This window comes from Apostichopus japonicus, chromosome 18, assembly GCF_037975245.1.
Source record: "Apostichopus japonicus isolate 1M-3 chromosome 18, ASM3797524v1, whole genome shotgun sequence".
Lineage (NCBI taxonomy): Eukaryota > Metazoa > Echinodermata > Holothuroidea > Aspidochirotida > Stichopodidae > Apostichopus > Apostichopus japonicus.
In genome coordinates this window covers 1676832-1703736 of record NC_092578.1, presented here as the reverse complement: position 1 = coordinate 1703736, position 26905 = coordinate 1676832, and the positions used below count along the sequence as shown (strand labels likewise).

Below are 26905 nucleotides of genomic sequence, written 5' to 3'. Positions count from 1 at the left end.
AATAATTGAAGGAAAAGTTAACTACAAACTTGACTTTACTATGATTCACTAAATATGCATAAGGGTTGAAACGAAGTCATTAAATAAACACTGAGTGTTTAGTTTGCATCAAATTTAATCACGTTCTGCTTTTTGAAGAGATAACGGTAAATAATTTTCTTTTTCTTTTCTGGTAAAATGCTCTAAATCCTTTTCTCAGCTCTCTCTCCATTCTCCTCTTTCTCCTCGATCATGTCTACATGCATCTCTGTAAATTAATTCTTATTAAACTTCTCAAAACTTTGGCAAAGACGACTTCAACAAAATAAACCTTGCATTATCTGGTCATCCAAAGCAACCCTCTAGTTCCTTTATGCTCTGTTCCAGCGTCAGTTTTAATCTCGCTACTGGTGCCGATTGGTTGGAAAAGACGATCAAAGGTTTGACCTTCTCCAGCAGATCCAGGCAGCTCTGTTTCTCGGCGGGCAACTCCGTCACCTCGCTGGGATCTACTACAATGTTTTGAATGTTCTCAGAGTGACTCGACAATGTCTTCTCTGTTTCTAAATTTCTTATTCTGCCGTCGCCCTCGACGACCGCCTCTGCTTCCCTGGAGGAACCATCAACCTCCTCTTCTCCTGCGATCGCTATGTCATGTTTATCTAACATGAGTAACACCTCGGCAACGTTACCTCTCATCGTCTTTGTATCGTAAACATCTTCTTTCCTCTTCTTGGATTTGTTGTGTTCAGAAGGATCGGACGGGGAAGAACGTTTCTCTCTGTGCATTGAAAGAAAAAAAGGCCAAGAACTTCACAGTAGGGAATGGGAATTTGACAGTCAATGTTATATTAGAAGGGGAATTGGGGGGGGTGGGGGAGGAGAACACGGAAAATTACATACAGTTTGGATGAAAAACAACAAAATTTGGAATACCAACGAACAGGTTGTAGTGTTAATTAACCAACGACTTTCTCTTAATTTTTTAACAAAGTTAGGTCTCAAAATTGTTTGAATAAAGGAAACATGCATGAGAATGCAACTAAAGGGCAAAATATTATGTTTACTTTTATATGATACTGTTCATACGCAAAGCACATAAGAATGAGAATATTCTGAAATGTCAAATGGTGACACTAGTCCAGACCATATGAACATGTTCAAAGCAGGAGTGCTGTGTTCTTTACTTTCTGTAAGTTCTACTTTAACCAAATTCCTACAGCACACTCACGGTTTTATTCTTCTTCGTTTTGAGTTTTCTCCATCACCTGGGAGAGAAGACGGGAGAGGAATCGGGACTGCAATGCCTTCTTCCCTGCGTTATCAAAATAAGCAGATAGTGAAACAAATGTCTACATATTTTGGTCTGTAAGTTATAGGAACTATTAATCTAATACGATTGTCCAAATACGATTGTCAAAAAGTTCATCGATGAAAACGTTTCTAGTTACGGCTTGTATCAACATGTACCGTATTTCTTAGCCCCTTCTACCCCTTTATGCCTTATTATGAGTCAAGGTCAATACCTAAGACTAGTGGTACTACTACACCATTGAGGAAAGACAAGATAACTCAAAACATTTATACTGTTTCTCTTATTCTATCAAAATGGTCCCAAAGAAATCTAAAACAAAACTGCCATTACAACAATGGAATTTAAATTTGTGTAACTTGCAGTGTTTTTACACTGTATGGAAACCGTTAATAATTCATGAATTTACAGATCCTGGGATAGGGCTAACGATTGAGATGGGCGAGGAAACAATTTTTAGGTCAAGTCAGATTTGCCTTCAATTTTCTTTGTAGAAGCAGAACATGAGAGCAACTTTTCAGCTCTCAAAGAGGGCACCAAGCAAAGTTTCAAAATTTTTTGAAAGATCACCAAGACATTTGGATCCAAAATGGAGTCAAATACAAATTCAGAATAGAACAGCAATGATTCATAAAATGTGTTCATTGTGTTCATTGAAAGACTTGATTGAGATAATTTTGAGGGAGCCTATGGCAAGATTAGGTCACAGCAGTTGTTATCGCCATGAAGTGAATTTACCGCAGGTCTCATTGGAGTATTTTCAATATTACTGGGTCCCTTTGCAGACAGCTGTTTCATCAGCATGGCTTTAATTCATCTAAAAATTGTAACCTAGATACTTACTGCATTTTCACTCTTGTATTGTAACTGATGTTCAGAATTCTCCTTTTACTCGGATAAAACCTAGCATCGGATACCGGAGGCGCCGGACCATCTTTAAAGAGTTCTTCTCGCACATACTTTGCGATTAACTCGCTGAGCTTTTTGGGGTCAAAGATACGTCGGTAGATGAAATCGGTGAGTTTCCTTATGACTCTGTAGTCTGTTCGGAGTTTGCAGATATCCTTCAATGAGAATAGGATAAACAACAAAATTTTTAGTTGGAAAAATCCCTCTTCTTCTTCATCTTCTCATCTTCACACCATTAAACATATATAAATATCTCCCTGTAACATTTACGCAAGGGCGAACAATTAACAATTTCCTTCCTTTAATTACTTTTGAATTTTAGCAGAAAAAACCTTAATTCAAGTAATTTTCAATAGGCAAGATAATCAGCTGTTTTCAGTTCAGAGGTAACTTGGTAAACTAACTATGAGCCTGTAAAGCCTGTAAAGGGGCAAGGTCATCACACTAAGCTTCATAAAAGAAGATATCGTTGGTTTGATAATAATATAATAATCATAATAATAATTGACTCTTTCATGGCGTCTAACATCAAAATATGATCTCAAAGCACTCCACGATAAAGCATAAAATTGGCACAGCCATAAAATAAAATATTAAAACAGCAATAATACATAGTCAACATAGAATAAGTGACACAGAAACGAGGGTCTATACACAACTGCAGAAAAAACGATTTAAATATCAAAGACAATCGCTGTATTAAAGACCTACAGACGTCTTACAGTCTGACTAACAGTGCTGCAACATAATATCTCTGTCAGTGATTCAAATCCTTCTAATTTTCTATTTTCTAAGCTCTTTCAAAATTAATTTATAATTTTATGGTCAGCTTTCAGTGTAAGGTCATCAGTATAATTAGCACATAATTAGCTAAATAATTGAATTATGAAGACAAACTTGCTGTCAGATGACCAAACATGCTCACCTTCTCAAAGTCATGACCCTTATGATCCTTCATTCTTGGCAGGGAGACGTAAAACCTTCTCTCTCCGATCTGCTTTTGCTTGATGAGTGCGTGTTTTAACTCTCGCATCATTTTCTCCCGTTGATGTTTAGTGTTCCGATCGGAATCAAGCTGCAATTAAGCAAAGATAAAGATAAGAGACGATTTGAGACATGACTCTAAGATTACAGATAAATCTGAGATCTTTCACAACTATAAAAAGTTGTGAGAAATTCTGAAGAAACATCCGTATTGCATTGCATCGTTCAGTTACAACTCAATACTTAAATTTAGCATTAAGAACACTCTACATACTGCTCTATATAAAAAAATAATTTATAGTAATCTGATATTGCATTTGTCAATAGGCTATATATAGAGAATTTTTGAAATGCTTTCTTTTCAAATTAGATAGACCAGTGGCCTTAGAAGTATAATTCCAACTATCGTTACTTTATGAAAGAAAGCTCTTATGACAGAAGAAAAACAGACCACATTAACTACTGAACTTAAAGTCCTATCATTGAAAAGCTTGAAATTGATTATTCAGTCCGAACAACTTTGAAGGATACACTTAAATTAGGAGCTAGAATATAGCATAAAACTACTTGTGATACATTGGAAACAGTTTAACACCACAAGATCAGTTCAGGTCGTATTTTTATCACACTTTTTAAGATTTGGGAAATGAACCTTGGGAAATGAAGGACTGAGGTTCATCAATAAAAGTGACTGGACATTTGTCTAATTAACAGATCATTGCAGCAGTTTTTCAGACTTAACACAAAAATGACTTTTAGGATGTCAAATGACATATTTCAAATGCAATTTGCCAAGGACTAATGGTGCCTAATTTCATCCAAGAGTGCCCTGTTGTTCATATGCAGTTACAAGAACATGTAAGGGTTGCGTTATTAAAATTGATAAAACAATGGATTTAAATTTAATATTAAGGCCTGCACTGAAGAGCCTATGCCATCATTAATTTAGCATTTAAGGAGACTTCCAGAAAATTAGTGTATTTTAAAGGTGGATATCTTGTAAACCACACTAGCAAGGAATATAGAAACATTTCTGACAATCAATTTGTCTTTTTGTTTAGAATATGACATACTGTATCTGCCTACTCTCAACCTATTTTATAAATGTTGTACCATCTCACTGGCACATAAACTCCTTAAAAAAGAAAGAAAATTAAGAATTTGTAGCAGAATTCTGCTGCCAACTGGATAACAATAGACAAATGGAAGTACTAATACAAGCAATAAAACTAAACAGTGCACAAGTTAGAAATGATTTACGCTTATGTTTAACCTGCAATATTCGTTGCTTACAGAAAACTCTGGAAATTTGTGAATCTCTCTGATGCTAATTTGGGCTGGACAGTTGACACTCCTTTGTGCAACAGTTCGATTTTTCTTTCCCTGGAAAAAAAAATTGCAGAAAAAGATCAAATGATGAAGTTAAAAGAGAACTTAAGTTTGAAAACCTTGGGAATTCCACTCCCCCTTCAACCTCCCCACAATCACCTGAGTTAAAACATCTTTTTTTTTCATTTCATATTCACATTATTCTGGACACTTAATCAGATTCACTCTAATGTGTAGTTGGAAAAATTACTGCTGTCCAGTGTAGTCACCAGAATTTTCAGAGTAGGGGCGAGTGGATGGCAAACATGTTTTTTTTTTTTTTGGGGGGGGGGGGGATCCTGATAACTGTTCATCACTAACATATCGAAATGGCAAATGCTTAGATGTAAGATATTATGACGGATGTGTAAATTGGATGAATGAAAGAAAACTTTGTAATAAACAAAGACAGATCTACGTTACATGTTTTATGTTGGCCTACCTTTAATTTATTTGTATTCTTCATCTTCTCGGTAGCCTTGGATCTGTAGGTAGGACCAAATGTACAGGACATAGATCTCTTCCCAACCACAATAAATGGGATACCATCATTTGGTATCTTTTCATACCTCCCTTCCCTGTCTTGCCAAGTGATGCGGTGTTTTGGGAGAGCTGTTGGTATGGAAAGAGGAGACCTATTAGGAAAAACCTTATAACAATTTATTTAGGTAAGATAGGATACACACAACCAATGTACGAGCTCTAGGCTAGCCTAGGCCAACACCTAAAGTAATATTTGTCTGCGGTCTCGTCTAGCCTATGTTGTAGCTGAATCGGTACCAACACAAGCTGTACAATAACAATACATACCAGAGAAAATTGACCAATTAGATGCAAAGTTTTTAGTTTCTCTGTTTGCCGCAAACTGAGATTTAGTCCGCAGTTCATAATTTTGAATGACATCTTTAACGGCAACCATATTCGAAACGTAGAACAATTTAGGAAACTCCACATCAATGCGTTCACAGTCTTCTTCTGAAGATCCTGGTATATCTTTCGGTGCGTCCTCCGCCATTTTTTCGCAAATTCTGTACCGTATAGTGCACGTCACTACTAACCTTACTATTAGCTACCAGACGATAATACGCATTACCAAAGTAGTCAAAGTGTTGCTATTACATACAATTGATATCAGACAACGTCTTGTTAAGGACATGGGACCCAACTAAAAATAAGAAAATTTTGTTTGAAAGAATGTTGTCGATTGATAAATCCTCCAACATCTTCATATGATCTAATGAGGAAATTGGCCACTTAGCGATCTAATATTCCATTAACTTCTCAGACTTATAAACATCCGTACATAGATCGTTTTATTCAGTTCAAACTGATTTTTGTTTTCTTATATGCTGCATTAATTCAATTTTCTCTCATTGGAAATCAATGAAACTGACATTTAAATGATTATCAGTAACCTTTAGTCCTTTCTTATTTGCCAAAAAAGTTTTTTTGAGGTGAAATATTTTGTGTACATAAAACATGTTAGGATACTTTGTCAAATTTATACTAAAACATAACAATAGGTTCACAACATGCACTTTTGGAACGCGTTCATCGTTTAATTTAACTTTAGCAGGCGAAAGTCGGCATCAAGGGTCAATCAGGGGTTCCAGTACGGTATCTTGAACAGACCATTATCCGGACCTGCCGTGACAGCAACATCATTGAAGTGAATATTCAATGTTTACTTCCATACACCCTTTTCACGTAAACTCATTACAGCATGCGGATGAAGATTAGTATTTAAATGGTAACCAAAGAACGGTAACACATACAACGAGACTTTTTCGTTTGAACAAAAGCGTTGATCTAATAAGTTCATAGAACTATATTGCAAAGTCATAACGTTAGGGATGCATCGCAGCTTAATTTACGCCTAATCTACGCCTAATTACACAATACTTTACCATAGTTTCTCGTAGTTCTTACTAAGTGGACATGCACGCATCCTTTATAGGGCCTAGTTTCGCTATTCTGTATATCATTGTAAATATAATTATTACAGTAGGCCTCGCAGAGATTTACTACGTAAACGAAATCATTTCATCGCAGACCTCCTCCAGGAAACTAATGAAATAGCCTTTATGATAGATGAATATGCTAGTTACACGAACTTCATATCACTACGTCAGATCTAAAGTTAGATTACACATCATAAATAATAATGCCATGGCCTCCTTAATCATGTTAGAGCTTTTCTCCTAACTGCGTTAATGCTATTTTTGCATGTAGCCGGATGAATAAAAATGTATCAATAAGTACTTAACTAGCCCAGAAGTTATATATTCAAATTGAGTTTAGAGTTCAAAATTTTCACATATGATGGCTCAGCTCAAAGTTACTGACCAGTGGAACATGATCCATGTTTATTATAGATTTAAATGGAATACATGTTTAAAAGCCAAGATGAATATTTACAGGCTGTCATTGAGTGAGGGTACTACCCAGCTTCCTGGTGAATAATCAATTAAGCTCTACTGTACCTCAAATTTGAAGTGTGGGTGGGGGGGGGGGGGGTGGTGGAATGGACCGATTAGCAGATTTAAATCATTTTTTCAGTTTTCCTTCCATGTGACGTCGCATAAATTTTTAAACATTAAGTTAACAGCTTTGCCTTTACATTAACTAGGAACTTATCAATTATTTTTTTTTATCTCCACAGAAAAATGACCAGACGAAAGAAACAGTCTACGCCAGCGAAGAAAGGGAAAGCAGACCTTTTTAATGCTCACAATGCAGTGCAGAAATTTCTGGAAGGTTCAGAGGCCAATAAAATTGAAAATGAAGACCCAAGGTTTCAGAACATAACAAGCAGGCCGGTGTCTCGTAAGGAAAGAAGGAAACAAGAACGAGAGGCCAAAAAAGCAAGGAAGAGGGCTTTCCATTCAAACAAAAATGGTGCAGTCACGGTTAGTGTGTATACATTGGATTTATATAAACATTTATGTGATGGAATCTCTGCATGCCTGTTATTAATTGACCTGTAGCTTGCTTCATGTAGACAGAGCAGGGGGTACATCAGTATACTTAGTAAACAGTAATGTAAGGTAACTACATCCAGTCACGGTTAGTGTATACATGGATTAATATAAAAATTTATGTGATGGAATCTCTGCATGCCTGTTATTAATTGACCTGTAGCTTGCTTCATGTATAGACAGATCAGAGGGTACAGTACATCAGTATACTTAGTGAACTGCAATGTAAGATTAAGTACTACAAACAGGAATTTTTTTGTTTTTTTTGTTGCTACATTTGTACCACAGAGTGGCTATTGTTATTAACATGCAATGTTTTTTTCTGTTAATTTTTTAGGAATTAGTGAAAGCAAACCCAGAGGATGAGAGTCCTACGACAGCTGAGAAGAGTAAGCACTCACCAATCATTGATAAAGACGATCAAGGGAAGCAACAAAAATTGGAAGCTGAAAAAAGTAAAGCCATTCAGAGAGAAAGGAGGAAAAAGGTGAAGAAAATATAAACTGAAGGAAAATTAAAGAATGGTTAGAAAATATAGAAAATCAGAAAGGAAAGAATTATCTGTCTATCATTAAAAGTCTAAAATTATATAAATATATCTTTCCAATTTAACAAAACTTTCACAAATTTGCTCAGTGATTGAATAGACAATGACATGTAGCCAAGAGGAATATGATTTGATGGTGACAGTCACAATGAATTGTCTAGGTGACCATTTTTTGACTCCCTAGCATATTTGTGGACAATACTTATGATTATTAATTATCCTTTTGCACCAAGAGTATAGAGAATGTGAGAAAAAAATTAGATGCTTCTGAATCAGCAGGGATTCATAATTGGACATAGGTTATGCTATTAATGATTAGTTTCCTTGATGAAAACTGATTTATTTTACTTTTCATGCTCTCTATTCTTTTCATAGTTACTTGAAGACAGAAGAAAGCAAGATTTATTAGAAGCAAACCAGATTGAAGACAGGAATATCAAACGACTGGAGAAGAGTCTAAGGTTCAGGAAAAAGAAGAAAACTAAAGAAGTGATTATTCCGGGGCAATTTAAATACGATGGTTTGGATTGTATCCTTTCTGAAAAATTAATAAATATTTCTTAGATCATTTTCCAACTGTGGTTCTATTATTTTCTCCATCAGGATTGCATCTATCAGAGACAGATATTAAAACTATGGAGTTGGCATGAATGTTTTACTGTAGCTGTTTGTAAAGAACTTTTGCTGCCGCAGTTATCAATTTACCTTTCCTTTGGTGTCAGTGAGCATCTGGATTAAAAGGCAAATTTTTAGATTCAAGATAATCACATTTATTCATATGTAAAAACATATTTTAGTATGATCAATTAAAACCTGCAAATTTCTGGTCTAGTAAGGTGACATATTTTCTGTGACGCTTCAACGTTTACACAGATTTATTGGATATTGTTGATTCTAAAAAATTAGAAGCCTTGAAAGAAGAGGATGATGAACTTGCTCAGGAAATGGACTTGGAGCAAGTCAAAGATCGTCAAAAGAAGTTGGCTGATCACCTAGGTGATGATGGTGATGATGGCTCAGATGAAGATTCAGAAGAGGATAGTGGTGGAGAAGATGAGAAGGATTTTGGAGATGAGGGTGAACATGATATGAATGACATGAGCAATTATTTTACAAAAGGTCTGGATGAGCCTGACTTGGAAGAGGCGGAGGAGGAGGAAGAAGAAGAAGAAAATGATGATATTTCAGATGAAGATGTATCATCAATAGTCCAGGGACAACAGAGTGGAGAAAGATCAGAGGCAAAGAACCTCAAACAAGAGGATGAAGGTCGGGGGAATAAAGCCAAGAGGAAATGGACGCGGAAAGACGATGAGAACCAAATTTACGAAGGTATCGATGAGAGTAAATTAAACGCAGTAGAAGATGAGGATGAAGGGTATGATCAATTAGTTGTTAACAAGAAAAAACCCAAAATGGACCCTTATGGTTTCACACCAGAGGAGAGAGAGATTGCTAAAAGCGGGAGTTATATTCCTCCTCATAAAAGGGCCATGATGATGGGTGAGAACTTGGACAGTAAACGGAGAGCCGAACTGCAGAAACTCAAGAGACAACTGAAAGGTTTGATAAACAGGTGAGTTTCAATTCATCTAGCTTCTACACCACCCACAGCGCTGATCCTTCTTGACAGTGTCCTGACACCTAGCAGTATGATGCTATGTTACAGCTAAACTTTCTGTGCCTGGTTCTGTTAAGAACATGTAACAAATTGGAAGATGATTTGGAATTTAATGATTGTCTTGTCAAGCAATTTAATTGCTTGTCTAGCATTAGTAGCTCCAGAGGGGTCCAGTTGTGTACCTCTTTCTCTCCCTCTTTACTCTTTGTGTTGCTCAAGTCATTTTTATATCCAGCAATTTTACGATTCATTTCTGAATTTCATTCCCTAATCGCGCTGTTTTTGTCTGTTTTTGCTTAGGTTGAGTTCAGCAAATGTTCTGTCCATCAGCAGAGATATCGAAAACCTTTACCAGACCAAGAGCAGAAATGGTATGTATGAACAAATGTATTCTTGAATTTTGTCTTTCAAACTGGTTTGAGCAGTGATGCAATTGTTAAAGCAATTGTTATAGGGTCCTATCTTGTCAAATAAATTTTCCCTGATTCAGTTTAGTAGCTGTTTGTAAGCTTAGAAGATAATTCTTTTTCTTTTTGCATGCATGGTGGCAAAATAGCCTCTTTTGCCCCTTCCTTCCCTTTACCCTGTATCTCCTCATCAGCATTGTGCCTACCCCCCCCCCCCCTCCCTACATATCCCTCAATTGCCACTTTTGCTTCCTTCCATCCTTTATCATTACTTATAATGATGTTGTCAGTGCTAAACTGACTCTCTTATATTTTTTGATGTAGATATGAATGAGTCTCTTTGCAACATTCTACAAGAAGCCCTGATTATCAACACCATGTCAGGGGACAGATTAGTCATGGAAGCTGTCCTGCTTATCTCAATCCTGCATTATAATGTCGGTAGTGAAGTAGGTAAGTCTGTCTCTCTCAGAATTATTTGATATAAGATGGAACATAGTGCTTGTGATGTATGTGTGTGTTGGGGGAGAGGGGGGTGTAGGCAGGGAAACCCTCACAAAATATGTACATGGCATTTACTTTATTCGACAAGAGTGAACAGTTCTGCCCTGCCACCTCCTCTTCTTCGTTGACAACAGCTAGTTGACAAACATTGTCCATTTTGTTGATTTGGAATCATGAGAGGGAAAAGTGAAATTTGTGGAACCACCTCTTGTCTAAGTGAAGGAGGCATTTGTTGTATAAGCTATTCATAAAAGAGATATCTTTCATTGTAAATTTGTAAAAAATCTTTGTTATTGACAAATATAAAATGATTTATGATGTTGCTTTACAAACCTATATTAGTTGAAGTTTAACTTTAATGCATAGGAACTACCTCTGTACAATTTTGTCACAAATGGCACCCATACTAAGCGACAGATAATATAACTTGACTGCATTCTCTCTGTCATTTTTCACTCATACGCCTCAGTATTTTTCTTGTGTTAACCTTCTCATCTTCTCTTGTTATCTACAGGTGCTCATTTTCTGCAATCAATGGCTGTGAAATTTGATGAGTTACACAAGGCTTTGTGTGGACATGACACAGAGGACAAGTCGTGTGATAATGCGTTGCTCATCCTTATTCACATGTATAACTTTAAGGTAAGAGATGGCACTAATAAATAAATGAATGAATGAATAAATAAATAAATAATAAAGGACAAATGTATACTTTGAGTCTCCAAAAGAATTTGGCATGGAACCATTCTTGAAGTAAAACCGTAAAATATTGGAACAAAAATCTCATAATACTTTTATTATTTCTTGTCATGTCATTTGCTTTATTTGATGGAAGATTTAATTTTTGTAAACGACAAATAATTTAGAGTATCCATTTGTTTATTATTTACTTGCACGTTTTCCTTTCCTTTGTGATGCAGATTGTTCACTGTTGTCTAATTTATGACATCATCAGACGACTTATAAACAGTTTCACTGAACAAGACATTGAAATGTTACTCTTGATTCTGAAAAGTAAGTAACTATGATTTGTTTGGTCTAGTTAGTCTGGTAATCCACTTGAAACTACTTTAGAATCCTGTAACATACGATGTTATAAGTTGATTGGAGGGAATAGATCTACTTCATCAATGTTTTGCTCTTACAAAAAGTTCAAATTGTTGAAAATGCAGTACTATGTCAAAATTTGTAATGTCACCTATAGAACATGTTAGATTTGTTGTACTTTTGGTTGAAGAAGTATGAAAATTCTTGTTCATGTAGATATTGTGTGCTCCAATGACTACACAACAGTGTTGTAACAAGTATGGCTTCAGTCTTTAGGTTTCTAAAGGGAAGAGACTCCCAAGAAAGTTTTCTCTCCATACAGTGACTTGAGTCAATGCTTTGACTTGAGTCAGAAAAGTCACTGGAAAATGACTTCACTTAAGTATAAAATGAAGTGACTTTGGTATGGTTGTTTGATATCATTCACACATTTTATCATTATTTTGTCACAACAGGTGCTGGAATGTCATTACGCAAGGATGATCCACTAGCTTTAAAGGAGATAATCCTCTTAATCCAAGAGCAATCTGCTTCTTCTTCTGAAGAATTCAAACAACGGTAAATCTATAAATGAGTGATCACTCGTTAAGGTAAAATGTAACAAATCAATGATTGGATTTAACTAGATTGCAAAAATTTGGAAATTTGGACGAGAATATTCTGGAAAATGTGGCGGAGGATTTATATTTGGTAATTGGTATGTTATTTACACATAGTTATTATCCATTTAAAAATAGCGCCATCTTTTTAAATTTAATCCTGAAACCATGGTAACCTGCTTTTGGACACACATATTAATTTTAAAGAGAAAAACTCAATGATTCTTTTTAGGGTAGTAGCAGGAATCACAACTTTCTTTTAAGATATTGGCATAAACAATTTAGATTCAAGTCTGCAAAAGCTGTGTGTAATTTCTATAATTTTTTTAAAAGTTTTTGGTAAGGAGAGTTTATCATTGTTACTTCCTTTAGGTCAAGGGCCAAATACATGCTGGAAACGATCACAGCTCTTAGAAACAATGACATCAGGAAAATGGCTGCCAACAACAACTTGGAGCATTTGGACACCCTTCGCAAAACTCTCAGAAATCTTACCAAAAATAGAGGTCAGTGAAAACCATCATCCCTTATTAACATTCAACACCTCAAGGACATTGGCATTCAGCAGAACTAGAGTTTACTTTACATGATTTTCTGATTTTCTAAAGCAGGTTCTGTTTTGTACCCCCTTCCCACCCCCCCACCCCCAATGTTACATGCTCCATTTCCCCCTAATTTTAAATTATCAAACATAAACATTTTTGTGGAAATACAAGGAATGCGTCAGGAAGTTTGCCTTCTCTTAAACCCTATCCTATGATAATACCTCTATGCATCTGTGAAAGGGGGTCGGGGGGGGGGGGGGGTTGGCAATGGTGCGGTTACAGGGTAGATTCTGCTTTGCATCAGTAGTTGGGAAAGTACTCAAAAGTTTGTTTAGTATTCAATTATTCACAGGTATTGACTCCTTCGAAAGTTCCCAGATATAAAGTTAATACAAACTAAATCTTTTGATTGGAGAGAATTTAATCTTCAATTGAATATCTGTTGCTAGTTAGGGCAGAACATTTAAATAGTTATAGCATAATAGTTGCAATTTTAAAATCTTTTCTTTGACAATTTCAATTTCTTGCAGTTCACTCATCAGAATCAAACCTCAGGATCCCTCTGGATGATTTGCTGGCAGTGGATCAGAAAGGTCGTTGGTGGATCGTAGGATCAGCTTGGACTGGCCGTGGGCCCAACAGACCAGAAGAGTTAGTGTTTGATCAACTTTTATTACGTTTCTCTTGGTTCCCATTATAGTATTTGAGTGCCTAAATTTTGTCCATCAATTCAATGAAAGAAGATTTAATAAAAAAAGGATTAAATGGAAAATAAACCATTTTTTTGATTAAAAGTTATGTCATGCTTTTAATCCATGTAATCTTTGTCTTTTTGAACAAGTTAAGAACCAGACAAACAGTAGTCACAATTATCAGAATTATATAATATATATCTTTCTCCTTTATGCCCACCAAACCCTTCCAAATTGTCTTTATTGTTTTCCTGCTGCATCATTATGACATCAACTGTGTTTTCAACATACAGGAAAACAGCTGGTTCAGATTCCACCATACCTGCAGTGCAAATGGACCAGTCCACCAGTGTGAAAATAATGGAACTGTCCAGACAACAGCGAATGAACACTGATCTGAGACGAAGTATCTTTGGTTTAGTCATGACTGCTGAGGTATGTGATTACTTGGATTTGAAGGAGGGGAGTGGGTAGAGGAGAGGTGTGATCAAACTCATCATGGAGATAAAAAAAACTTCATTGAGTTAGAAAAAAGTAAGAATTGAAAGATGACACTACCACCCCCTGCCCTTCCCCCCCCCCCACCACCCATCGGTCTCTAAAAGATGTTGTAAATTTCTATTGCAGATGACAGACATATTGAATTACATTCATTTAATATATACGTTTTATCTTTCCTTCCCAGGACTACCAAGATTGTTTCAACAAGTTACTTCATTTAGGCGTAAAGAGCAAACAGGAGAAGGAGTGTGTCTTGGTGGTCATTGACTGTTGCCTACAGGAGCGTCATTTTAATCCCTACTATGCTCACATCCTCTCAAAACTCTGCTTATTTGACAGAAAATTCAGGGTACGTACGAAAAAACACAGAAAAATGGCGTGGAAATGAATTTGCCATTAAAAGTAAAATAACAAAGCAGTGTTTTTATTTGAACAAGTGATAATATGTCTCCCTCTCATTTCTGTATTTAGATTGCTTGCCAGTTTGCATATTGGGACCGCTTCAAGAGTCTGGACCAGCTCTCGAAATCACAACTCAGTAACCTCTCATCTCTGTTTGCCCATCTGGTTCTATCGAGAGCAAGCAGTCTCTCTGTCTTAAAGGTTTGCCTCATAGCATTTTTAGTGTTCGTTAATTATTTTGAAGTATTAAAAGCACGGAATAATAATAAAAGGTGTTTTCAATTTACCGAGCTGTTTTGAAATTATCTGGAACTCTTGTATGTTAAAACAATGCTATGGCTGTCAATGTATACAAACACTGCTACATAACTTTACAAGTCTGAAGCAACTAGGTTATTTTGCGCAGCTTGTTAGCTGTAAATTGCTGAATAAATTATTACCCAAGTACATCTCTGTGATTGGCATCACTTTCAGGTCCACCATGAATCCATTTGAAAAAGTCACCATCCACTATTATTTCTGCTTAACCCATGAAGTTCCCTTAACAAGTGATTACTACCTACCTGTTTATATTAACCTGTATATACCAAAGTTCTTAATATTAATATGTAGGACTAACCAAACCATTCTCATAAAGAGAGAGATAAAGAATAGTTAACCCTTTTAACCATTCATAAGTGAGTTTAATTTTGCCCCATACTCTCTAAATGACCGTAAACATGGCATGCTATTCCTTTACCTATTGAAGCATAGATGCCTACCTGACTTCCAAACGTAAAAGGAAGGCTCACTGCAGGGACTTTTAATTATATATCTTCTTCTGTCCTTCTTTTCCTTGAAGGTGGTTGAGTTTGCAGATATGGATAAAAACACGGCCAGTTTTCTCAAGAAGCTTTTGGTAAAAGTTCTGGAGCAGGAGGCCGATCAAGTGAAAATGGTGTTCAAGACTGTCAGCGGGAAAGATAAACTAAGTCATCTGAGAGACACCATCTCGTTATTTCTCCATCATTTCATCTTGAAACAAAGGGGAGCAAGAACTGATGAGGAACAACAAGGATTGAGGGACAAGATTAATTTGGCTGATAGATCGATGAAAGGAGAAAAGGAGGGCCAAATTCTGAGGCAGTGAAGAGATGAATAAAACCAGATGTAGACCATTTTGTTGCTTTCAGAAATCCACCAAAGTCCATTCCGAATTCCGATAAATGAAAATCATCGGTGACAGTCCGCGGGAGAGGATGGAATCCTAAGCTTATTTGTTAGAAAGTCGTTATGTGAAAATAAGGACACGGAGATGACATCCAATGATCTCAAAACGTCTTCCAAGATAGATCCAATAGGAAGGAGTGTCCTATACCTTAGCCTAACAAAGTGTTTATATACACTGTAAAGGAGAGAAACTTTGTGAATAATGACGCTTGTTATCATCTTACATGTGGCAAGTTCGTAAAGTAGTCCCATGAAAACTAAAAAAATGTTGCGACTCTTTTTAACTGGGTGGAGGCTAGGCCATGGTAAAGATTTTTCATGGCTGTGTCATTTCATGTTTGACTGTGTAGTAGCTATACATATCCTCAAGAGCCAGATAATAAACACAATGCCACACTTAAATAAAAACAACATGAAATAATTAATGACTAACTGGTCTTTATTATTACTTTTTTTCTTCTTCAACCCGACGGGTATTATTGCAGGAAAATACAAAGGATTGGACCAAAGCTGTTTTAATTCGGTATAGATATGAAATATTAACCATCGGATGAACACTAAATATACAACATGACTTAATGTGAGAGTAAAAATGCATTGGTACAAAAAAGCAAAGTTTAAACAATGACTATTGGGGGAAAAGACCAGCAAATTTAGCAGTCAAGTTAAGTAGTCACATCCTTCAATTAAATCTTTAATGATATCAATGATCATAGAATCATCCCTCAATTATAAAAAGAAAATTTCAAGAAGGAGTCAGGATTTTTTGCCAAACTTCCAAACAAGACAGCAGTTTTTCTCCATAATTCTTCACTTACGTAGTACCTCTAACTTGACTGTATTGATAAGAAATAGTGACATCTCCAACCTACTTATTCATACTTAGCAGTACAGAACATACTACATCTTAGCTGAACTTTTCTTCAATTTTTCACGCTGTATTATGTCACTGTCCTTTAAAATAGTGTTGTTATTTGATATCGTCATAGACATAGTAGTGAATACTTCTTACAGTAAGTACAGAAGCTTTTGGTGATTACTGAAGTTTTTGGTGATAACTAATGCTTGAAGTGAACACTGCCAAAGCTGATGGTTATTAACGCGGGCAGCCCTCAAAACTTACGGTGATTACCGCAGCTTATAGAAGTATACAGAGATAACCAAAACTTATGGTGAAGCCTACAGTGATATCAGATTACGGAGACTATAAACCTTCCATTCCTGCTTCCATGACTGAAATAATAGCTAGAAATAATAAACTTGTTCTACAGACTCACGATGGTTTAATAAAAAATACAGAAGAAAGAATAAAATGAAAGAAAATCCAACCAAAAAGTAAAAGGCATGATAAGGTTGATGGACAGAATGACTTAACCAAGAGGACAGATTTTACTCCAAAAGTGGCCCTCCAAAAAACTTTGGTTTATTGTCGATGATGGAAATGGAATAGATGTTTGAAAGATGCTGAATATAAGTTTGGTACTACCATCCAGAATGATTTTTTTTTTGACCACCACCGACAAAGGAAAAGAGAAATATTTACGACGACACAGCAAGCAAGAAATAAACCAAGATGGGGTTTGATTTTATTGGCAAGTTTTTGCAAATTTCTTGGGAGTTGTTTTTAATTATCTTAAGAACTTTTTGTTACAGAAAGTTCCAAATAAATGTCCATTTCCAAGATGGGATTTAAAACTGCAAATATTCTAGAAAAATTGCTCACGTGAGTTAATATCTTCTCAAGGTAACGTGTGTTTAATGGAGCCGTTACATTTGCGAGTGGAGGTCCCCTTTTGCAACCAGTGATAGGCAGCACTTTACAACCCATACACCTGTAGTATACTTGGAGCCACATAAATGTGTCAGTAACAAACCAAAAATTCAAAGACATGTACCATTCACATGACCATAAGAAACATAATTACAAAATTGAAGTGGGTACTACTTCATAGCATGAAGTAATGCAAGCATAAAAAGTTACAAAACAAAGGAAAGTTAGATCATTACCACCTGCTGTTTAATTGATCTTACTATTAAAAAAAGAACCTTTATTTATAATCAAAATACATAGGATGTTAATAATATTAAGGAACTTCCACTAAATATTAATTTACACAAAATATCAAAAATTGCTTTGTACAAATTGTCTTCTTTTTTTTTCCTTTTAATCTATCTTCATTTACGATACACCAATTAATAATTAAAAAAAAATAGAAATGAAACAAGAGTACAATTTTTTTTTAACATCTACATACACTTTAGTAAACCTTGTGGACAAAATTCATTACCCATTCATATAAAGTACAGTGACAACTCTGCCCATTTTCAGAATTAGCCTGAAGAACAAATGTTGTTTGCATGCAAACAAATCTGTACATAATATTTCAAATATACAGCTAAGCACCTGATACAGCCTACTCATATATATGGTCACAGTATGTGCGATGACACTGCTAGTTATTCATGGCATAAATATTCATCTTTTACACTTATGCTGCATTGTAAACCATAGAATCCACCATTATGAATATTCATAGAAATTGGATGGAATGCAAATGGAGCAGCAGGCTGGTATCTATAACCTAACATATACAAATTTTATTTTATAATGTAAACAAGCACATATTTATCTTGAATCGCGTTTTTCTTATGGCGGACTAACAGTTGTCCAGTAATAAAATCCGTTATCGTTTGCCATCACTTTTAATTAAACCTGACCGAGATAATTATTTGAAAACGTTTCTAATCCTTCAAAGTCATTTCAAACACTGTCCAATGGTTGTTATGGCAACTGGAATGAAAATACCACTTTGTTTATAATATATCTCAAGGCAGCTTCAATTACGATTAATTTCACAAATTCACTATTCATGACACAGTTCATTGCAGACACAGTTCATTACAGACACGGTTCATTGCAGACACGGTTCAGTGTGAAGACACGGTTCAGTGTGCAGACAGTTTAGTGCAGACAGTTCAGTACAGACACAGCTCAGTGTGCATACAGAGTTCGGTGCAGACACAGTTCGGTGTGCAGACACAGTTCGGTGTGCAGACACAGTTCGGTGTGCAGACACAGTTCGGTGTGCAGACACAGTTCAGTGCTTTCCTATTCACAACTTTGCAAGAAAACAAAGCACCCGGTTTGGCAGTATAAACAAGTCAACTCGAAACAGTCACAACATTTTCAAAATCTGTGACAAATATAAAGGAAACACTCACAGGGGAAGACTCCCTAGAATTTATCGGATCTAGCATAAATTGGAAGTACAAAGTTGGCCTGATTGGTTGAGAAACTGTTTGGTGACAAAGGGCATGATAAGTGCAGGCATAGCCGATAGCTCTTCTTTCCTTTCACCGGGAAAGATGAATTCTTATGATAGTTTTTCCATCCCAGCAGTCAATGGGCATTGGATAACTCTAAGACCCACACGGCTCAGAGGCAGCCAATGGGCATTGGATAACTCAAAGACCCACACGGCTCAGAGGCAGCCAATGGGCATTGGATAACTCTAAGACCCACACAGCTCAGAGGCAGTCACTGGGCATTGGATAACTCTAAGACCCACACGGCTCAGAGGCAGTCAATGGGCATTGGATAACTCTAAGACCCACACAGCTCAGAGGCAGTCAATGGGCATTGGATAACTCTAAGACCCACACGGCTCAGAGGCAGCCAATGGGCATTGGATAACTCTAAGACCCACACGGCTCAGAGGCAGTCAATGGGCATTGGAGGTGTCCGACACGGCTAAGAGGAGACTTTCAGAAGTAGAATTAGCTGTCTGATCTCTTATCTCTCTTGTTTTTAGATTTTGATTAAATTTTGAATAGATTTAGATTGCATAGTACATAATCATCACTCCTAGTGAAGTAAAAGACTGAAAAATGTGCAGAATTTTAATTGGTGTAGTTTGTTAACACTCTCCCCACCCCCCAATATCTCCCTTAGCCCCCCTTTCCTACTCCAGTAATTTGTACTGCAACATTCTTAAGTTTCCTTCTTTAACAAACCAGTCAACCTTCAATGAAAACAGGTGGGGTGAAGCAAATTATGCAGGAGTTGATCAACCATAATTGTCAAAAACACAATTAAAAGCTTTTCATGTATGAAGATAAAATACAAATTGCAACGAGTATCCTCGAGAAAGTCTTCAATCCCCCAAAAAGCCATTTCTCACCAATCCCCTATCTACTTCTCTATGACACATTCAAGATCATAAATCAAATATTTCAAGAAAGGACGAGTAACTTTCAGTTATTAATGTACCACAAACAACTTTGACATCAAGAAAAATTATTTCATGTATGACTTTGTGGACATTGTGGGCAATTACAAATCTTCTATTGGAACTAAGCTAAGACACCCAAAACTGTTAATACTTATTTTTATCTAATTCACCATCCCCAACCCTCAACCCCCCCCCCCCCCCTCGTCCCAATTTCAATATGGCAGTAATAAGAAATATTAACAGATAATAATGTTGCAATAAAATAACTATTAATTACAATCAAAGCCACCTCCTTTACCCTTTTTCCAATAAAGTCAACATTTAAATATTCGGTATCCATCACTGAAAAAAACATTAAGCAAGAATTAAAGCTTTCAATTTTAACCTTTCCGAGAATTATTAAACTTTCATACACACTTTAATCCACAGTTCAAACTCATATCTGATAATTGTCAATAAAAAACCAGAACCAAACCAAACCACAAAATATCTTCCCTCAAGTTTCTTGTTTTCTGCATCGAAAAGCCGCAGAAGTAATATTGATGATACGTGAGAAGGGATGTTGATACAAACTGGATGATGCCTCTTAAACAGCTTTTTTTTGGTGGGTATAATTTGGTTTGCAGGTGACAATAATCCTTCAAATGGCCTTAAAGAGTTCTTGCTGTAGAACTGCTATGAGGGTACAATCAACCATCTTTCTGTCTACCAGCTACCGGAAATTACTGAAATTTACTTTCCATACATTGGGTTTTTGTGGATTGTGGTCGATGGCTTGTATATTGGATTTTCACCCTGCAAAAGGAAACAAAACAAGTGAGTATAACCGTTACCTTTGATTTGAATTTTAATTGGATTGTTAAGTTTGACCTTGATATAAGACAATGCTATAACACTAATCAGTCACACCATGCTGCACTGATCTCTATTGCTCAAATCACAATACACCTTTGTTCAGGAAGATGGGTACAACATATAAGACATAAAAAGAAATGGAAATATAAATTAGTATATGCCTATTATAGAAAATGTGTCAAAACTATGTAAAGTATTTTCTACATAGAGACACAAAAAGTGAAAAAAAAATGACTTGGAGCAAGTCTAGGAAAGATCTACCTGATGGATGAATGAATAAGTGAATGAATGAATGAATATGTGGGCTTACCATTTCCCATTTAGCATTTGCCCTATCCTTTTCAAATTGTTTGTATTCCTTCCTGTCCCATAGATAAATCAGGACACGCCAGAGAATAAGCAAGAGTAATCCGATGAGAATGATACCGATCACGATGGGAATGATGACTACGAGAGGATTGATCGGCTCTGGACAGCCTGAAAGATCAAATATACAACAAGAAAAGAAACTTGAAACGACAGAAATTCTTCACCAATATGCTGGTTTCCGTTCCTATGGGGATAACCTCTAGTTTTTGTACTAAACACAAAGGGAGAAAATCCTTTCACTTTTTAAATTAAAACTTTAATAATGACTTTTCATTCCCTTGAAATTTGTTTATTTATAAGGAGGTGAAATTCAGGGTTTGAGAGGGGGAATATAGTCTTGTTATTAAATGAAAAAAAAATGTATTCCCTAGATCCCATATACAAGAAGAATAGAAGCTTGAAACAACATAAAGTTGTCACCAATATGCTGGTTTCCATTCCTACGGGGATAACCTCTGGTTTTTGTACAAAACACAATTTAACAAAGAGAGAAAATCCTTTCACTTTTGAGATTATAACTTTAATAATGACTTTTCATTCCCTTGAAATTTGTTTTTTTTTATAAAGAGGTGAAATTCAGGGTTTGAGAGAGGGAATAAAGTCTTATTATAAAATGAAAAAAAAATCTTCAATTTTATTCCCTAGTTGTCCTTGAAAAGGACACTGAATGTTTCATCAAAATTACTGTAAGTAATTTAGGTTAGCAAGCTGAACAGCTGGAGGCATCACATACCAATTTTTCTACATTAGAGGGAAAGAAAATAAACATGGGGAGGATTCGACCTCATTCAGATAAAGCAAGCACTTCCTGAGTTAAATGATTCCTCTCCCACCCCCCCTCCCAAAAAAAATTAAATTCAAAACAACTGACTCCTTTAAAAATGTTATGAAACAATTTGATTCTTAAAGACTTTTAATTATCCCAAACTTCAAGACACAATTATATCAAAATAAAACACAACTGTTAGCAAACTGCTTATCCACTAAAGGGCCTGTATTAAACAGAATGTGTCAAAGTAAGAGGGTCTGACATTTCGATCCTAGCAGGATCTTCTTCAGGGCTGAATCTTTCATTCAGCCTCTGAAGAAGATCCTGCTAGGATCGTCAGGCCCTCTTACTTTTAAACACACAATTATTTCAACAAATGTTTGTGGTGTCAGCAGTGGGACTTTTGAGACAATGAGAGAAGGCTTAATTCGGGAGAAAAGGGGCTTCCAAGTGAGCTGAGCGATTTCTAAAATCACACACAAAAACCTCCGATATTGTATTGCTCTTAACAGTGAAAGTCACAGGAAAGGAATGACCAGGCCAAGGCACTGGATCTGGCCAGATAGGGCTGGCTAGACCGGCTGCCCTTTGACTGACTACGGTATAGTCGGGTGGAATCTATTTTTGGCGAGTTAAGCGCCGATGGCGAGGGAAAAGTACATTGACCAGAAGGCAAGGAGTTCATGAGGTTAGTGGCAAAACTGCTGTACAGCATTACTTTACAGACTCTTTACTATCGAAACAAAAAGATTGGATTTCAAAACTGATAAAGCTACTGATTGTCAATGAAGCTAAAAACTTACTCTTTTCTGCAAGTACGTAGAGGACAAATGTATCGTTGCTAAACTGTTCATAGGTGAAAATGAAAGAACAGCCATCGTTGTCAGGAACCAGACAACGTTCCGAACCATTTGCTGTATGAGAAATAAATAGACAGATGGATAGATAAACAAAGGGATTATCGTGACTAATTTCAGGGTAATTACCTACAAGGGGACAACTTCAGTAACTTCTTTTCTGTCATTTTGTTATATTTCTCACGCCCATTTCTGTTTCACTTCCCTGACACTATGTCGGGAAAAGAGGGTTAAAGGGAGCCTTTATTGTTGATATATCGAAAAACTAAAGAACAGAGGTTAGAAAATTAACGGAATTGATAAACGATCTTGACCAAACTAAGAGACTTTAAGATACACTAATGATAGAGACATTAAATGAGAGAAACTCGACAATGTGTTTTTGGAAAAAAAGGATTAATGGAGGCATTATAGTTGATGTATACAAAATTATTTAAAAAAAATAAAAAACATAAAACAAAACTTATAAACGAGAATTAACAAGCTTAGAGACATTACGATACACTAATGAGAGAGACATTATATGATAGAAGAAACTAGCAATGTGTGACGTCATACAGTGGGAATCTTTCTTACGGGAGAACACAGTTTAAAGTAACCTAAAGGTATCGGAAAGGATAGAATTGATATCTCGATGTGTTTAAGAGGTATCTAATTTGGAGGTATCTAAGTTGGAGGTAAGGAGGCAATCCAAATCTCAGAGAATCACATAACTATACCTCAGAAAATTAACGATATGTCAGGTATTTATGACATCAGAACATAAAACATGGTACGTGGGCGATAAATACGATATATACATGAACCTTAATCAAAACAGGAAAATATCAGAACCACAGCTCTACGTCATTCTCTCAATATTTCAAGCAGGTTTTTTTTTTTGCTATTAATTATTTGTTACTACGTTGCACATTATTATAAATGCTGTGAGGAGGTAAAGTATAAGCTTACGAATCTGTAGGTCGCCGGTGATGGGGATGACCTTATATGGGCACTTGTCACACTGTTCTCTGGTCAAGCCAGTTCCAAATGCTTTACATTCCACACAGTCTTTGTTGGCTTGGCATTTTCCTGGACATGCCTTTTAAAGATCAAGCAAAAGAGATGGAAAATTACAAGGACCTGAATTTATGGAACTGAGTAACAAATAAGTAATGGATAAAGTTATTGGCTGAAGTAACAACACCCAAAAAAGGGGGGTCAGCTAACCTCGTTGAAATTACCCCCCTAAATGGCATCTGTATAATGGTCTGATTACTGGTAAATGGTGCCTAACTTACAAATAATTAAACCTTTAATGCTAAATATTTATGAAGCAGAAATAACAACCGCAATTCATCCTAAACATCAAGTAATCTTTCTTACACAGGCAAACTTTTGAATTTGAAATATATATTAGACAGTTTCATTGTTTTTCTTCTTCTTGTCTCACGCTAAAATCCAATTCTATTCCAAATCCAATTCAAACATGTTTCATATATAAGTGTCTGAAGAGTTTGACCTATTCAAACCTACAAAATGATTTTTTTTTTTCAATGAATTGGCATATTTTACACAAAAAGTAAACTTGAAATTTCACTGAAGTACAAAGGATTGCTAGGAAACATTCTTACCCTGCATTCTTCACATTTGGCACCACTGTAGCTTGAATTGGCGTTACAAATACAAGCACCACAGACGCACTCTCCGTAACCATTGCATGTTTCCTGTGATACAAAGAAACAGAACGTATCTTAAGTTGAAGAGGAACTACTGATTAGGACAAACAGTTTGAAAAAAATCTTCTGAATATCATATATTATTGACTGGTTTTCAAAATGTCAAAACAAAAAGTCACATGTATGTTTACATTCAAATACTTTTGCTCACCTCCAAGGAACTTTTTGCAACGGTTTTGTGTGTGTGTTTGCGGGGGGGGGGGGGGGAGGGGGGAACGGAGTGAAGCAAAAAATGCTCTTTCTTTTGTATGTTAGTGATAACTGATAGATTCAACTTGCCGATAGTACTAGTAGTTCAAGTTGGGGAGAGAAAAAAAAAAAAAATTTGTACTCCATTGCTAGCTTGTTATACTGCTGAATGATGAAATTGAGCATAACAGACAAGTAGATTTCTGTATCTAATACCAAAATGCTTTATCCAATAGCACAATGAATGACAAGAAAATTCTTTATGAGCAATATCATAACTGGAATGAATTACATATTCTGGCCTTTGTTCACCCTGGTAAATGACATTCTTTTATTGAAATTTGGAAGCAGTTAAAAGACATTAGATAGAAAACGATTCAAACCAGACTCACTCAGGATAAAGATTCATAAGGCAACTGGTTCAAATCCTGTTCGAGCTGGACAGTGTTTTATTATATGGGGGGTGGGGGTAGGGTGGGGTGGGTTGGGCTGATTGGGTGATGTACATACCCCATTAGCAGCTATGCAAGTGTCTGTCGTAGTTGAGCAGGCACAAGAAGGTCCAGACCACCCGGCCTTACACTGACATTTACTCTTCCTCGATGCCTCATCACAGACACAGGTGCCGTGTTCTTCACCTGATAAAAAACAAATGGGGGGAAAAAAGAAGATGATATATATGAAAAGGATTGATGAGAAAATGGAGAACAAACTACAGAGATTATACCATGCAACACATAAGGAAGGGGCAGCAAAAGAGAACAACTGGACTGTACGACAAATGTCAAAATTATACTTCAAAGCTTAAAGAAAGTGGTTTGAAATGCTCAATGAGGAATGGGGGGGGGGGGGAGGGGGCTGTTACATATCTGACTTAATTCTGATAGAAGGCAGATCTAAAGAACAGTAAAATGTAGAAAGTGGAAACAAAAATGGATGACGAAAGGAAAAACCAGAAAGTAAAGGGATCGGAGGATAAGGTAAAAATGACTTAACACTGAACAAGTAAATGCCAATTATCATAGACTCATTGATCTTAATGGCTCCTTGGGCCACTTAATTGTTTCTGCATGTCAAGAACTTAGGAAAGATGATAGCTTAGGTGATATTCTTATGGGCACCGCTGCGGGTCTGGTGGGCACCGTGCTGGGTCGGGTGGGCACCACGCTGGGTAGGGTGGGCACCGCGGGGGGTTGGGAGCAAAGAAAACTTGGCAAGTGAACCAAATATGGTCTTTCACTACTAACTTTCATCTGCTTTGCATTTGACACTAACAAATCTTTCCACAATCTACCTAATAATAGTAATAATAAAATATATTATATATAAAACAATATATAATAATAATACCTAGTAATATGATTGCATGTGCGACAACAACTTTTTCAAGATGCAGGAAGCTGCTTGAAGGACCAACTTAACCTTTGAGGATGTAAAACATTTTTATGATCAGTCAAAGTTACAAATGGTTAAAAACTGATTTTAACAAACCTCCACAGAGTTGACCTCTGTGCCTATCACAAGAAAAATTATCGCATTCGCAGAAAGTTCCCTTCACCACTTCCTCTGGATTCTGTAAAAAATTAAAGAAATGGTAGATTTCTGTTTCAAGAAAGTGATGAAGTCACCCATAACTTCCCAAGGTTTCATAGTGAACAAGAAATTGAAAACACCATGCCACTGTTTACCTAGAATCCTAATTTAATGTTTTTCTCCAAATTGACACAATCAGTTCAGCCCAATGTTTGCCCTACAACTCCGACCCCCTCCCCCTCCCCTCCTCCTTTAGAATTCTGCTCTACTTGCACCAATTAACATAACTGCTTTAACTTAAACAAGAGAGCTACTCATGACTACACCCAATCATGTTTAGTCCCATATGCTGATATAGAAGATACACTATTATCTGTGTTGCAGTTAACAAGAGTTGACCCTGACAATAAAATCAATCAAATGTTCATCGGTTTTGTTAAAATGTGATGAAGATTTCAAAAGATCCTCACCGGTCTAGGGAAGCAAACACAATCACCACAGACACAAGATCCTCGTCCTGAACAGATGATGGTAGAATTTCCTCTAAAAATGGGTGAGGAAAGAAGGATAAATGGATGAGTTAAATGAAACATAAAATTACCAGTATTTACATGAAAATGATGGAAAAAATGACATGCAAAGTTAACATCATCCTCAACCACAAATCAATTAAATAAAATTAATAATTCAAAAGGGAATCAGAGGAAGGTCCTTTCCTGATGTAATGGCAAGTTTGATCCTCCTATTCTATCTAACATCAAAATAAAATATTACTGTTA

The 26905-nt window shown here is 36.2% G+C and overlaps 3 protein-coding genes across 7 annotated transcripts in view; 1 reads left to right on the top strand and 2 right to left on the bottom strand.

Moving 5' to 3' along the window:
- Positions 1-97: 97 nt before the first annotated feature.
- Positions 98-5593, bottom strand: LOC139958793 (calcium-responsive transcription factor-like). The gene is made up of 7 exons (XM_071956132.1): positions 5363-5593; positions 4995-5164; positions 4478-4567; positions 3126-3275; positions 2135-2355; positions 1211-1294; positions 98-760 (listed from the first exon to the last, which is right to left on the bottom strand). The coding sequence occupies exons 1-7, from the start codon at positions 5565-5567 to the stop codon at positions 325-327; spliced, it is 1356 nt and encodes a 451-aa protein (XP_071812233.1). The 5' UTR covers positions 5568-5593; the 3' UTR covers positions 98-324.
- Positions 5594-6149: 556 nt separating this feature from the next.
- On the top strand, positions 6150-20044 carry LOC139958790 (nucleolar MIF4G domain-containing protein 1-like). Of its 3 annotated transcripts, XR_011789876.1 has the most exons (17): positions 6175-6316; positions 7215-7461; positions 7868-8017; positions 8453-8606; positions 8951-9653; positions 9999-10069; positions 10430-10558; positions 11124-11251; positions 11530-11623; positions 12112-12214; positions 12628-12761; positions 13331-13451; positions 13786-13927; positions 14178-14342; positions 14465-14596; positions 15237-19046; positions 19323-20044. XR_011789876.1 is itself a non-coding variant. In XM_071956125.1 (16 exons), the coding sequence occupies exons 2-16, from the start codon at positions 7219-7221 to the stop codon at positions 15522-15524; spliced, it is 2757 nt and encodes a 918-aa protein (XP_071812226.1). In that variant the 5' UTR covers positions 6150-6302; positions 7215-7218; the 3' UTR covers positions 15525-20044. The 3 variants fall into 3 exon arrangements, 2 of the variants coding, with proteins under 2 accessions (XP_071812226.1, XP_071812225.1); XM_071956125.1 differs by having other exon boundaries at positions 6150-6302; positions 15237-20044; XM_071956124.1 differs by having other exon boundaries at positions 15237-20044.
- LOC139958791 (integrin beta-1-like) overlaps positions 16026-26905 on the bottom strand; it is a 40872-nt gene continuing 29992 nt past the window's right edge. For all 3 annotated transcript variants that reach the window (XM_071956126.1, XM_071956128.1, XM_071956129.1), the window contains 8 exons: positions 26597-26669; positions 26085-26166; positions 25104-25231; positions 24300-24392; positions 23638-23767; positions 22633-22743; positions 21002-21168; positions 16026-20631 (listed from right to left, as the gene is read on the bottom strand). In XM_071956126.1, coding sequence (XP_071812227.1) covers positions 20569-20631; positions 21002-21168; positions 22633-22743; positions 23638-23767; positions 24300-24392; positions 25104-25231; positions 26085-26166; positions 26597-26669 — 847 coding nt within the window. In that variant the 3' untranslated portion in view covers positions 16026-20568. The remainder of the gene's footprint in view (positions 20632-21001; positions 21169-22632; positions 22744-23637; positions 23768-24299; positions 24393-25103; positions 25232-26084; positions 26167-26596; positions 26670-26905) is intronic.